A 14,883-nucleotide genomic window follows, 5' to 3' on the forward strand; every position below is an offset into this window, starting at 1 on the left:
AGCACAGTACAACCATATCTTTCTACATTAGTTTTGATTGCAGTCACCCTCCCTACCGACCCTGAGGGTATACGAGAAGGGCACTACAGCCTGTGCGCGCATAGGAACTTTACAAGTTCTGACCCCAGATCAGCCAGTGTACAAGGTTGCCACAGGCCTCTGTCACTTGACTTCATCCGGTTCTCGAGAGGCTAGTGCCTCGGGTGAGCCACCCCGGGTGCACGTACTTCCTATTTTCCATATATGTACCGGAGGTATAGGCACAGTACAGACTAATTAATAGATACGAATAGACGATAACGATATAACGCTTGAATAGGCGTTCGTTGTTATTAAAATGGGGTGCTTGAATGGAGCCTCCCCGCACTTCCTTTCTTGTACGTCTGACGAACCCTACGCAACAATCGTACCTTAGTTGAATACCTGACGCTGGTTGGCACATCCTTTCACCACGATGGCAAGCATTATAGCACAGTGTAACCAAATTAGTGCATGCCATCGTTACGTTAAGAAGAATAAATAAAAATGGAAGTAAATTAATTTGCCATACCGCAATCCTAGTGACGCAAAGATTTTACACGATTCTACTACACTATTCACTGGATTCGCGGAGTTGTTCGACGTTTCGCCGAAGAAACAACAACTCTTGAGGATGCCGTGTAGAGAGGAGAAACAAGGTGAAACACTTGTCGAAACGCTTTTGGTGGTGTTTGTGTCTCATACCTATTTACTGCCGCCAAGCAGTAATGTGAGCATTACCTACTGCATTCCGGTTTTGTAGAGTAAGGGTGCTAGTTAAACTACAGGCACATGAGACTTGTCATTATGCATGAGAGTGACGCGCGCAATGGCAGTGTCCCTCAGAGATTTAAAGATCTGATTGGCACTGCAACTACTGTGGGTGGGAGTCGCTTACCACCAGGCGCACGACTTGCTCGTCCCGTCAGTTGTAATCATAGAAAAGTCAACAATTAGTTTTTGTCAAAATGGTAAGATGCGAGTGTTGTAAGGGACGATATGACTATTTACCATGCGCACACGCAAACGACCTCGTATTGTTTTACACGCCCATACTGGATCTCGTTTGGAAATCGGATTTATGTACACAGTACACAGTTTGAAAAGAAAATCTTTGAAAAGGTAGAGAAAGTGGTTTAACTACTTTCCATTGAGTTTACTAAGGCGTAATGATGGCACTATTATAATACGCCGTAGTTTTAGGCATTACTGAGTGAATACATTGTTCCTGACAACTTCGTCAAGATGTCCCGTGATACTGGAACATTGGTAAAAAAATACCTAAGACTTCCATTTCTTCATAGATGGATCCTTACGACTGATGTCTGCAATCTATTAAGATAGTGTCGCTGTTGTAACTTGGATGGTAGACGCATAAGTCTTACAAAAAGTGTAATTACTTCGAGTGTAGTTAGGTCCAGACTGGTTGTAGACAGCTAGAAGAACGGTAATAATTCCTGTGACAACATATAGGTATAAATAACTAAGGAAAACATCATGATGAAAGCTGTGTACATCGAAGCGAATTACAATCGTCAAAAAACGACTAAACCCTTTTCTTAGAGGATACCGGTGCCCAGCTGCATTTGGTTTTGTGTATTGAAGTTGCTGGTAAAAGGAACTCAGCTAATTCTTTAGGACTCGAATGGATCTTACAATTTTGGCATAGGTATGTAGTGTTTTGAGGGAAAAACTTATCGACTAGTCCATGCAATAAAGGCGAAAAGACGTGCGTTTCACTTCGACTCGGACGACGCGACTCGACAAAGGCCGGCAACGAATCTGCTTCCTGTGAATTACCGATTGCGTCCGTAAGGCGCCGACGACAGCTGAATGGTCTGGTCGACAGCCAATCGGCTTAACGCGACAAGTGTGATAAAACATGGTCGGCGCAAAGGTGATTTCGCGCATGATGACTCATGACTCATGACATGACTCCCACAACCAACTGCTCACATTACGTCAAAAATGGCACTGTGAGGTTTGACCCGTCACTAGAGACAGTGCATTACACAGACGAGAACTGAAGCTGCTTCGTGGGTCCACATGTGGCGCTACACTCAAAGACATTACTCAATCTCCAAGGCAGAGTCGTAGAAATGTATTCAAAAACATTCAAGCAAAGTTCCGCCTCATATTTTCAAACAATTATACCCGACATTAACATTAGAAAAGGATCTCCATAACAGAGAGGTATTACTTGTTTTTAGTCTTGAGACATGTAAACTATTTCCAAACACTTGAATAGTTGGAGATTACTAAAGTGTTGCCTATTCATCACTATGAACTCCAGTAAGTAAGTACAACAGAAAGGCAACATTTTACTATTGCAGTCTTGACTATGACTATAAAAGCCGTGATAGCCGAATGGTTTGACCTACCGCCTCGCAAGCAGAGGGCCGTGGGATCGAATCCGGGCTCGCAACTCTCGAGATTTTCGGAATTTACGTGCGAAATTATTTTGAAATATCCCATGAGCTTTTCGATGAAGGAAAACATTGCGATGAAACTTGAACACATCTGCAAGACAATTTAATGGTGCGTTTAAGTACCCAATCACAGCAGTGCCCAGCAGTGGGACTGTATATAGGCTAAATATAGTTTCGTAGTTCTTCTGCTCATGTCAATAATAATTGATGGATATGCAAATACTTCACTAAAAGAAGAAATTAATTACTTTCCCCATAGTCATAATATTAAAAAATCTACAAAAAAAATCCAATTCCTGTCTTGAAAAAAATGCAATAAGAATTTTCTATGAAAATGTACAAGGTTTTGAGCCGGAGTTACTTAATAATCATAATAAATAACACATTTATTAATTCCTAAATTTCTTACGACAAATTTGGCAATAACAGTGTCAAGCGTGCAACATTGCATATAGGGCAAGACATCTGTGAACCAGATAATTAATTATATGTGTTTCAGACATCAGAGCTCTTCCGTCCGTTTCAAAGGCAGGTTGTTCAGTTTAAATTAACTTATAATTTTAGGATTGACAGCGATCTCACTGTGTGTGTGTAGATTAAAATATGATTGAATGTGTGAGTTACAAACATTGACTTACAAATAAATGGACGACGGGTCTAATACAAAAACCACGAAAAAAATGTCCCAAGTCAACCTATTTAAACGTAGTGAAATGTCAAGGAATATGACAGATCTAAAACGTTGAATTTAAATTGTAAAGTCATCGCAGTACTGTCTAATTTTGCTTGCTTCGCTGTCAGTCGAACAAACGAAGACTAAAGCGTGAATGACGCTCTGTATACGATTTTAACGCCCTATAAGTTCGGACACTTTTTACCGCGGACCCGACGTCCATATAATTGTAAGTCAATGGTTACAAAAGAAAAACTACTTCGAAATTACGTGTATAATATATATTTATTATTATATATCGGAACAGACATACCGCGACACTCGATGGTGTTTGTGGTACCGTCGTTGTTTCCGATTTCCATAACACAAGTGCTCTATCTACTTACTTTGGGATCAGAGCAATGTATGTGATGTGGTCTATTATTTATTTATTCCTTTATACGGGTTAAGACTTGCAGCTTCTATACATAGACAAACATAGAGTGATATAAACAAACATTTGACACTGGCTTGGCGCGGCCTAGACCCGCGCAGAAATAACCAGCCGCCCGCGCATCTACATCCACATAACTTCTAACTGTAGACACGTTTGTCAAGGTGCATTTCATTCTCATCCTTTGTTACAGCAGTTAAAGTGTGTCTACAACTTGAAAATAGGAAACGGAGATATCATTTCGACGACTACATTGAAAATGAGGAAAATAAAACCTGACCTCAAAAGTTTGTGGAATTACACCTAATTGCGAAGTTTTATTGAAATCGGTTAACGCAAAGTGGGTGAAATCCTATAAGCCGTATTCATCCACTAATTTGCCACCCTTGTAGGTGGAATATTTTCTTCAAATTTGAATGGGACCACTAAAGACCTACCCCCTTTCCAGCAGAAAAACAGTATCATCGAAATCGGTTCCCAAATGTCAGAGTTATCGCGATACACACAGGCGAATACAGGCGAATTGAGTACTTCTTCCTTTTTGAAGTCGGTGAAAATACTAGACAGCTCCCTACCCACCTATACTCTTCTTGTGTGACAAGAAATCTGTTACGATAGGAGACTGTTTAGCAGCAGTTGAGCACCTTGTGAGAGTTCGTCCAGAAAAATGTCTTACGTATTTCTACCGCCAATCAGTAATGTAAACTATAACCCGATTAGATATACCTTCATATCAAGTAAATACAGATATTTTCAAAAATACCTCTCCTTTATCCGAAAATTCGAACGCTTCTCCTCAATCCATCACTGCCGCTTATGTTGCCATTTTACTTTTATCATTTGGTCGTAATAATATAATAATAATAAATTCATTTATTTAGGTAACATGGACCCAAGGTGTTAGTTACAAAAACACTTAAATCTAACGTTAGTAAATGTACACAAAACAACAAAGCACAATGGGACACTACTACTTATTTTTAAGTACGACGTACAGTCGAGCCGGTTCGCGATCATGCTCAGGATGCTGCTGGGGCTGGCCCGAATCCTGCACGCCAAGAATGTGCATCGTTTACGCATCGTGGTGTAGAAGCAATCTACACGTGCCTCCGCGAACATCCCAGCAGGACCGCGGCAGCCCCATCAGCATCCTGAATGCATTATTGTATTGAACACGTAGAGCACTGTACTGTTTCTGAGTGAAACTAACCCACAGGCTGCTTGTGTAGAGCGTCGTACAATAAGCTGTGAACAGTGTAATTTTTGCTTCAGTAGAACAGTATGCAAACCTGCTAATGCGGCAATTCTTTATTGTCAATAAAATTGTATTTTTTAAAGTTTGCAGTAGCAATCAATGTATTAATAAATAGCTGATACAAGGAAAGATACAAGTCTAGGAGATACTATTAATTTGAATTTTGTTGTTCACGCTGTTGTTGATTTCCCTGTAAAATGATCGTAATAGACGTGACTAAGTACCGAGCAAAAGTATATAGAATTCAACTTAGCCGTCTGCCATTATAATATGCCATTGTCATTACTCTAATCAATAGATTTTAAAACTTTCGTGGTATTCGCTGATTTCAAATCCAAATGTCTATTTCGTAGATAAGCAAATATAAATTTTAAATAAATTATAAATATAATAAATAAATAAAGTATAACTATAAAGTTTTCAAAATTTTACTATAGGTATAGGTCGCGCTTTGGAGTTGTGATTGGTCGGAAATTTTAATACCGGTTTACCTATAACATTGTTTTTGCAATGCCCTACACAAAAAATCTACATACAAAATAGCGGTTTAAAAAACGAGAATAATGTCATGATGGAAAAGAAAAATTTATAAATGTATTCGCATAAGAATGTGAGTTCTTGTCATCGTGGATTTTTTGTAAAGTACATTCGGTTTCACAAATCATTTATACGGCGATTCACTGAAAAGTTTTTTTTTATGACACTAATACTGTTTGGAAGAGCGTACAGTTATTACAGAACAGGGTGTTTTCACACTCCGCTGTGCAGTAACGTCACCATTTGCGTCTTAAAAAACAAAAAGCGATCAGAAATAAACTAAGAGTCTAATTTTGCACTCGGGATCATTACCGACTTATTCAATGAGTGAAATGATTACTTGTATTGCACCACGATATTTGAAACATCGCCAGACACGTTTGGGGTTTAGGTACACGACCCCAATTATTGACGCGGCGATGATGCGTGAAATTTGCTCTTTATTAGTTAAGTGTCGGATATTTCTACAATAAGACCCCTATAGTAGTGACCAGGATAGAGGAGGAAGATGCTTCGATGGTTTGGTCATGTAGGAAGAATGAATGTTGGTAGATGGACGGCACAAATTTATACGAGTAGGGTAAATGTGGATAGGTAGACCTTGGGTTAACATATCTCGACCAGATTGGGGATGTCCTTCAAAAAGGCCGGGTAAAAAGAACCAAGGGCATGTATGAAGAGAGTGATGGAAGTGGATCAGGCGAAGGTTTGTCAGGAGCGTAGCAGGCGGAGGTCTCTGCTTACCCCGGGTTTACAAGCGTGTAAGACCCATGGAGAGGATGTAAGACCCATGTTGATAATCAAAATTTGTTATTTACGAGGTTTAAAGCTACCATGAACCAAAAATTTCGGACACTTTTGTCTGAAATTTTAACCTTTGTTTATTACAAGGCAAGGCAATGCCTTGCCCCTCAGATTATGAGATTTAAATCTCTAAGTGGCACTACTGCAACTGTTATGAGTAAGCGTGATGCTTGCGTAAACAAAAAGGGAACAAATATTCTATTTACAAACAGCAACCCGTGGAAATATGTGGGATCTTACTTATTTTTTTCAGGTATAACTGACGTCACATAGATTTTAACCAATTCAAGTGTAATTTGCTTCCCTATTAAATTAAGATATCGTGAATATGAATTTATCACAATTCCACATAAAGTCGTTAGTCTTATACTTAGAGATAATGTCATGTTAGATCAATTTGACTATTTCAAGTATAATTTGCTCGCCTATGAAATAAAGTTTGAATCCGAATTAGTATTTAAGGCCACTTTAATGGTATGCAGAAGCCCGCCAACATAATCATCGTCTTAACAACCCGGTACAGCACAAGAAATTTATAGTAAAATATGCCTTAACACTAATACATTTGCGATAAAACAGATAATCTTCATCACAAATTCCTGCATAATTTCATTGAGATCTTAAGCCTTGGATCTAAAGAAGATTTAGATATTGCACCGGTTAGTTAGATTTATGATTCTTTATTGAACTACACCTGTATAATTGCAAACTAGTGTTGGAACATGGCCAGAATCACCTGCGTGAAGTAAGCGTGACATAGTGCCAATTTGAGGTGTATTATATTAACAGCCATACGTTAATTTTGACTGGATAATTTATAGGGCGAAAAATATATAAGATTTATATGTAGAGAGAGAAATCGCACGAGTTTTTGGTATAAATACGTATTTTTACAATAGGCCTTGGTTACCTAATGGAGAAGCAGTGTCAAAAGAGTAGAATTTATTTGACGATATCTAATGCAAAGGTAAAGACGTGAAATGAATTCTGTGAACAACTGCCGGTATGCAAAATTCTATAAAAGTTCTTCAGAACTAACACAAAGCATAAGTAAAGGAATTATGGTCCATCTACATAGTACGAAAGCACCTGTTATCAGTCAAGGCTACATAAAACGATGGCAAATTGTAAAACATACGCGACAGACCAGATAATACGCCTAATGTGTCCTAAATGCGCCTGAACTAGCACAAGATCACTACCGAAATAATGGCATGACATCATTTTGCTACGTAAATTTGTCTTTTTAGCGTATAAGTCACGGAAGATGTGCACGTCTAATATTTTTTAAAGCCATTGGTACATTTCTCGAAGGCCATTGTACTTTACATTGTCTTCACGCTTGGTTCCCTAGTCTGCCATATATCGGATGCATACGCGTATAAAAATGTGGAAGAACATAATGGTGGAACTTCTTTGATCAACGAGTCTATTTCTGAAGCGGACCTGGAAAAATGGACAAACAACTGTTCTGCAAGGCAAAAGACCGATGTTAATGATCACACAGTATTTTTGACAATTACCTTATCAGTGCTAAACATGGGTGTTCTTTATTGCACCATCTTAGTTCTTGCATCTTGCCGTCATGGCAAGCAAGTTAGCTGCGATCTACACAAGAGACATTGCTGCCCACTTCCAGGTCCAGGACCAATCTCTCAAGCGCTTTTTATGACATCAACGGTGTAACGATATGTAAAATAGACACCAGTATAATCTTAATCTCAACTGATGTTGAGCGACAATATGGCCTAACTACCATGTCTCATCACGCCATCAGTCTCGGCAGATAGACGCCCAATAATATACGTAATAAGGGACGATTTGTATTCACCGTCAGTCGTTTTAGACTGATCGAAATGACGAATTGATAGTGAATGTTTATGTCGTTGACGATTAACTTAAAAGCCAACGTAGCCATCGAAACGAGGAATGGTCTGTATTTGGGGGCATTTAGGGTCTTCAGATTCACCGTCCACCTGCTAGGATCCTACTACGAACATACTTTTTTCGGGCACTCTGTTTGCATACAAGCTTCTCGGTTGTGGGCACTTTTAATCTGGTCTTTTCAAGGATATCCACAACGTAGTCGAGTTATTTACGTCAAGATCGAACTATCACGAAGCTGCTATTTAATTTTGCGTTGTTTTGTGTTGTTATTCTACCATCACACATACTATGTACTGGACAAAATTATCCCAGCATTCAAACTCAAACGGTGTATAAAACTGGTAAGCCGCTCATGTGTTGGACCATGTACAAAATCTCACTAGTGCAATGGTTCAAGTAGGCCAGCGCGTTTTGTAAACCGATGCGCAGGGAATATGTTTGCCGTGCCGACGCTTGCGCAGAATCACGTGTTTACCCACACGTTGTACGTGTAGGTATTTCACATCATGGTCTACGACCAGTAGTATTTTGTTAATGGTTTAAGGCCGTTTGTCCAACGAAAACGGATCGTCGTCAGACGTCTGAATTGCTAAAATTCATCTAGAGTCGCATTTATGTCAAGAATTATTAACATCCACGGCAAGGAAGTAAACAGATATGTTTAGCCTTGACAAAACTTTCTCGCCAGAAATAACACATTGAAAAACCACATGATTATTTACGAACACGTAGGCGTTGCGTTTACACAGCTCTCATGCAGCTTTGAAGTGAATAAAACAACATTATTGCACTTGTGAGTATGTTTAGTTGTAGTAAAATCGTTGAAGTGGCAAAAAGACAACAACCTCAACTTGATGGTACAGGATCAACGGCTCTGCCTCGAATTTTTAATCGACTTAAAAAAGGAGGAGGTTGTCAATTCGAATGTATTTTTTTGCATGAATGTTACGTAATTCAAATCAAATCCGACATTTGTGAACCGATATCGATGATTCTTTTTTGTTGGAAAGGGGGTGCCTCAGCAGTGATCCCATTGAAATTTGAAGAATTTGAGTCGCAAATTAGGCAATGATTTCGGTTTATTGATTCTCCACAGATTTTCTCCAGAAACTTTTGAGGTTTTTTTTATAAAAAACTTTATAATTTTCATTATAAATAATGTTTTTCGAGGCAAAGCAGTTAATCAATGAGGCTTGCACATTAAACTTTATAAAGAGCTTTCATATTTAATGCCAAAACGTTATGTCCTTTATTCCAGCTAATTAAAGGACCCAAAGCCAACATACTTACCGAAACAGAATCGCATTAACTGGTTCGAAAAAACTTTACATCCAATTACTAAAAAGCGAAAAAAGACGTTGTGTAGAAATTTTCGCTCTTATCCAAAAAACCATAACACCCATTACGGTTCTTGCAGCACCTTTCATAAACTTCTTTAAAATAAATTTGAAGTAACAACTGAGGGAGAGGAAAATATTTATAAAAGTAAACTGTCTTCATTTGACGAATAATCGGTAGAAACAATGGTTAAATGACAACACTTGATAAATATTTGTACAAATAGTGAATTAACAGACAAAATTGTAAAAATTGTCAGATTATAAAGAGAAATGGTGCCCTTAAAGTTTTTATATTAAAGACAGAATCTATTTGTCGAAAGACTGTCTTTCGCATTACTCAATTAGACGCCAGAACGTCTAATTGCAACGTTCAGTCAAAGTAACGGGTGTTACATGCGTCATTATCCATAAGGCTTTTTCTAACCGGTTCAAGCACGATTCAGCGTTAATAAGTGTGATAACTCTCTAAACATCAGCATTTATTACTGTCTAACTGATAATAATTCAATTATACTTACGTTAGATGTTAATGCCTGATCGTTATTGCTAAGCTGGAGATAATGGTTAGAAGGAAGTTCCCAATATTTTCGCATGCAATAGTCACTAATAACAACCTAACTGTTTCTCTAAACACCTTGCTCATTTGTCAAGTGCGTTTTGTTGTACTTAAAGCAAATACAACGAATAATTCCCTCGACTTGATTGACTGGAACCAGCGTCTGTTGCTTTAACGTATTTAACTTAACACCACAAAATACATATTACAGCTAGGAACAGTCCCATATCTTTCTACATAAGTTTTGTTTATAGTGATCCTGCCTATTGACCTCTTGGTTATACGGGCAAGTCAATATATGTAAACTTGTGCGAGCAAACTCGGATACGGACCTTCTCAGTCAGACTTCAATCGGTTTTCAAAAGGCTAGCGCATTAGTGAGCTGTCCCGGGTGAACGTACAGTACCCTCCATATTTTCAGATGGGTACTGGAGCTGTAAGCACGCTCACTTACCGTAGCGCATTGCGCAACTAACGGTTGCCACCAGCTTACAACTAGGAATAGTTTACACGAAGTTGAGTTTCAGTAAACATGCTTTCATGGGAGGCGGATTTTGTATAAAGATTTAAACGGCTTTATTTTGCCGTCAGCGCCACTTATAAGAACTTATAAAAATTTCTTCACTCAGCCAGAGATATATTTGCAATATGCTACAGTCAGCCGTGACCAAGGGAGGAGGCCTAAATCGTCTATATTTGTTTGAACAAGCAAATATAGACGATTTAGGCCGTTTCCGATTTGTGGGTATAGGTACGCTCGGTATACGCAGTAAGCTTACCGAGCGCCTATATTTCAAAGTTCGCTTCCTGATTGGCGCGGTATGGACAGGAGCGGGAAGGGATCGATTCGGTTTACGGTATACCGCGCCAATCTGGAAGCGCACATTGAAATATGGGCACTCGATAAGATTTTAAAACAAGTCAGACAACGGTCTTAGATGTTTTCTTTACAATAAGTGTGTCTTCTGATCAATGTCTTTTTCAGTTATTTTTTAACCAGATCGTCATAATAGACTTCTTTTAAACATTGGGAACTCCCACAAACGTACCTTAGGCGAAGCCTCACACCTCTAACTGCTCACTCTGGACTGACCTTGATATCGATTTCAAAGTACCCGCTAAGAGGGTTCTGGTACGGTACCCTGTGGTGCGGAGGCAGCGGAGTGGGGGTCCGAGGAGGTGGGCCCGCTGCAGGGATGGCTCGGCCGCGCTCGCGCAATGCTGGGTGCGAAGCGGCTCCAACGCGGATAGGTGGACGCTCTTGCTTGAGGGCTGCAAAAGACGTAGAACTTAGAAACATACGCCAATTCTTGCGAGAATTTGGTAAGCGCTGAAAATTACCAAATTCGACTTTATGTGAAAATATATAGAACGTTAATTTATTCGTCAGTAGCAAAAACAATATTGGGATGCGTCACAAAATAAAAATTACATTTTGGTTTTTCAGGAAATTCATTCGGCCAAAATTAAGTCACTCTCACACTGTCTGAGAAGTCAAAGTTTAATTTTCATTTACCATTTAATTGCGTTGCATATGTGTTACAGAAACGCCAACATTACAAAGTGTTGAAGTTTCTTACTTGTCTCTATCACACAGTTAAGTTGTTAATTTGTTATTAAAGCAACGGTAACGTTATTAAAAATTAAAGATAACGAGTTATTGTGGTTATTTGTGATTTAATGTTGTTTACTTGACGACTTCTGCAGCTTAATGGTTAGCACAATTCGAGATACGAACTTTTTTGTATTTGTTCTGGTCTAGGTGTTCAGTGTCCGGATTTAAATTCATTGCTCTGGTGCTCATAATACACAAGAATTACCAGGACCAGTTAGTTTCGTTGTTTGGCATATTATTACAGCATTACACGACGCAAACATATTTCCTTGTTATAAGTGATGGGATGAACTTGTCGTGCGCCTGGCGGTATGCGACACGCCTATCTATAACAGTTGCAGTGCCACTCAGAGCTTTATAAATCGCAAAAATCTGAGGGGCACTGCCACTGCGCCCGTGACCCTGAGACATAAGTTGACAAGTCCCATGCGCCTGTAATTTTAACAGCATCCTTACCCTTCAAAACCGGAACGCAGTAATGCTCACATTACTGCTTGGTGGCAGAAATAGGTATGGTAGCATTTCCTTGGCAGTATTTCCCTGGACTCTTTCACAAGGAGCTCTACTGCTACTGACTGCTATTTATTTCATATTGTCAATTGTAATTTCATAAGCCATTACAAAGGCGCTCTTTCTTGTTCTGAACCAAAATTCTATTGTCTATGTTATACTCGCTACTGGACCGAAAAAATATAAAAATTATATTTGAGTTTCAAAAAAAAGAACGTCGTATTTTTAACCGACTAAAAACAGAGGAGGTTCTCAATTCGACTGGTTTTTTTTGTATGTATGTTACGGAATAATTCCGGTATTTGTGAACCGATTTTCATGATTCTTTTTTGTTGGAAAGAGGGTACCTCCATAGCGGTCCCATTTAATTTTGAAGAAAATCATCCACCTCTAAGAGTGGCTGAACAGCATGAAGATTCATTTTTATAAATAGTGCCTAAATTTTATTATAAGGAGCAATTATTTTTAAAGGTTGATTTTGCTATTCTCCAATTCAAGGCGTTTGTCTCTCCCAATATACTTTTAAGTAGTGAGAACCAATTTTTATCATTACATGGGTCTTAAAATTTTATACTTAAGTATTTAATTCTCGACACGGTACCTACTAAACTTTAAGAACCCCATTATGCAACGATTGCATAAAATACTATCTCATTTCCTACCCGACAGTCCCAGAAAAAGGGTAAAGGTCAATGGCAAACTGCCATATTCGTTTTGGGTTTACTATTCTGAAAAGTCAGGAAACAAAGATATTCCAGTTTGAAATTTTGGAGGTTATGTTATGTGTTACGTAATTGAGTAAAATATATTCGGTGTATTATTATATCAAAATAAACTACAGAAACCTTAAATAGAGTTAATAGAAGCTGAATGGTACCGTGGGTTTGTGACGTGACGAAAGTTCGAGGAAATTATTTTGTATGTGGTACCTACTCAAAAGGCATGAAGTTAAGCCACAACAAAAAAACTGAGTCAATTATTAACAAAATCTTTATTTCAACAAACTCAAAAAAACAAAATCTTTTTATTATTGCACTGGTAAATCAAACTCAAATTATTTTTTTGTGAAACGTGCCATCTATCCCTGATTTTGGGAACTTTTTTATCACTTTTACCATTTTCTTTAAATCTTTTCTTACTTTATTACAAATCAATCGAATCAGTACATTTGATATCACGTGAAATAAATGTGAACCAGGTCTATACGTAGGTACTGAAATTCCTTTTTTGAAGGCTAGATGTCGCACAACGTTAAGAAACTGATAGGTGTAGATATCAGTCCGGTTAAATACTAATTAGTCGTTAGAGTTTCTTTTGAATATGATTTTATTTTACCAGACTTAGATATTATAATTCGAAAAACCTAATGAATTAATTTTATTCAAACTTGTAATTAAGACATTTGAAGACGCTATCGACTTCTTTTAATTATGATTTTGCTTAGGAAATGAAACTATTTTTCCGGATTTAAATCGCGTATATTTGTTTTTTCAAACAAACCCATGGTCACGGTTGAAACGTCGGTTTGTTTGAAAAAACAAATATACGCGATTTAAATCCGGAAAAATAGTTTCATTTCCTATGTGTAACAATCGCGAAAACCTAAGGACTCGATATGATTTTGCTATTGTTCTTTTTTTACCCAAACTGCCCCAGCATTGTAATGTGCCTTTATTATTTATTGTAATGAACATTACATGATTACGTAACGTGGTCGAAACATGACGTAGCAAAAATAACTAATTTCCCTCATTTCCTAATTAAACGCATTCCAGGATCCTCTGGCGATGACGCATACATTGTGACTACCTCTGTCTCACACCGTTCGAGTGACAAAGATACATGCAAATGTACTCTCAATGTTGTTTGGTCCAAGGGTATTTGATTTAGCGAAGTTTACAAGTGACAACCTTGGTGGTATTGCGTGCTAGGTTCGATTTTCTTTAAATAAATTTACAAAACGTACTATTCTGAGTCAGATTTTGAATAAACAGGGTTGTTTGTAAAATAATAACAACAAATAGTAAACAATTATAAGCACAAGCATATAATTTTAAAATGAACGGTGTTAACTCTGTGCGGTAACAAAAGAAAACGCTAGCGTAGTAGGAGGGGATCGTCTGGGACGACATTTGCTTGTTTGAACTTATTACCAAATACAGGTCTCATAATATCAGTACAGAGTACTAAAAAACCGACCTCAAAAACTCGTGGAATTACATCTATTTACCAAGTTTTATCGAAATCGGTTACCGGAAAGTGCGCGAAACCGCATTCATTCCCCAGTTTGCCACCCTTAAAGGTGGAATATTTTCTTTAAATTTAAATGTGACCACTACTAAGGTAACCTCTTTCCGACAAAAAAAAGAATCATCAAAATCGGTTCACAAACGGCAATACAAAAAAAATGGAATTGAGAACCTCGTCCTTTTTTTTGAAGTCGGTTAAAAAGTGTCAGACAGTACAACAAAAACTTTGTTTTTGTTTTTTTTTATAATTTCAAGTGACGGGACGAACGACCCTGGTGGTAAGTTACACGCCTATGCCTGTGGCCTGTCCATAACAGTTAAAAGTTTGTTTTAAATATTGACTTAAGTTTATTTTTATTATGCTTTATTAAGCACGACGATTATGATTTATTAAACAAGTAGACGATTTCTACGCTATCATACGAAAGCGTTGTGCATCGCTACTCCATCAGATGCGTCTCCGTACAAACAGCATCCTGAGCACATTGGTGGAACGATCGGAGTCCCCAATGCTGTAGCCAGTTGTCCTTACGCTGGGTACGATAAGTTCCCATCTTAATAGATATTATAATTTTGT

At 38.1% G+C, this 14,883-nt stretch overlaps 1 protein-coding gene across 1 annotated transcript in view; it reads right to left on the bottom strand.

Annotated features, from left to right (window-relative positions):
* LOC113231117 (probable inactive protein kinase DDB_G0270444) overlaps positions 1-14,883 on the bottom strand; it is a 63,128-nt gene that overhangs the window by 34,520 nt on the left and 13,725 nt on the right. The window contains exon 3 of the mRNA XM_026465288.1: positions 11,015-11,204. Within this exon, the coding sequence (XP_026321073.1) occupies positions 11,015-11,204 (190 nt within the window). The remainder of the gene's footprint in view (positions 1-11,014; positions 11,205-14,883) is intronic.

This window comes from Hyposmocoma kahamanoa, unplaced genomic scaffold (assembly GCF_003589595.1).
Source record: "Hyposmocoma kahamanoa isolate Upper Pololo Valley unplaced genomic scaffold, ASM358959v1 64, whole genome shotgun sequence".
In the NCBI taxonomy this organism is placed as follows: Eukaryota; Metazoa; Arthropoda; class Insecta; order Lepidoptera; family Cosmopterigidae; genus Hyposmocoma; species Hyposmocoma kahamanoa.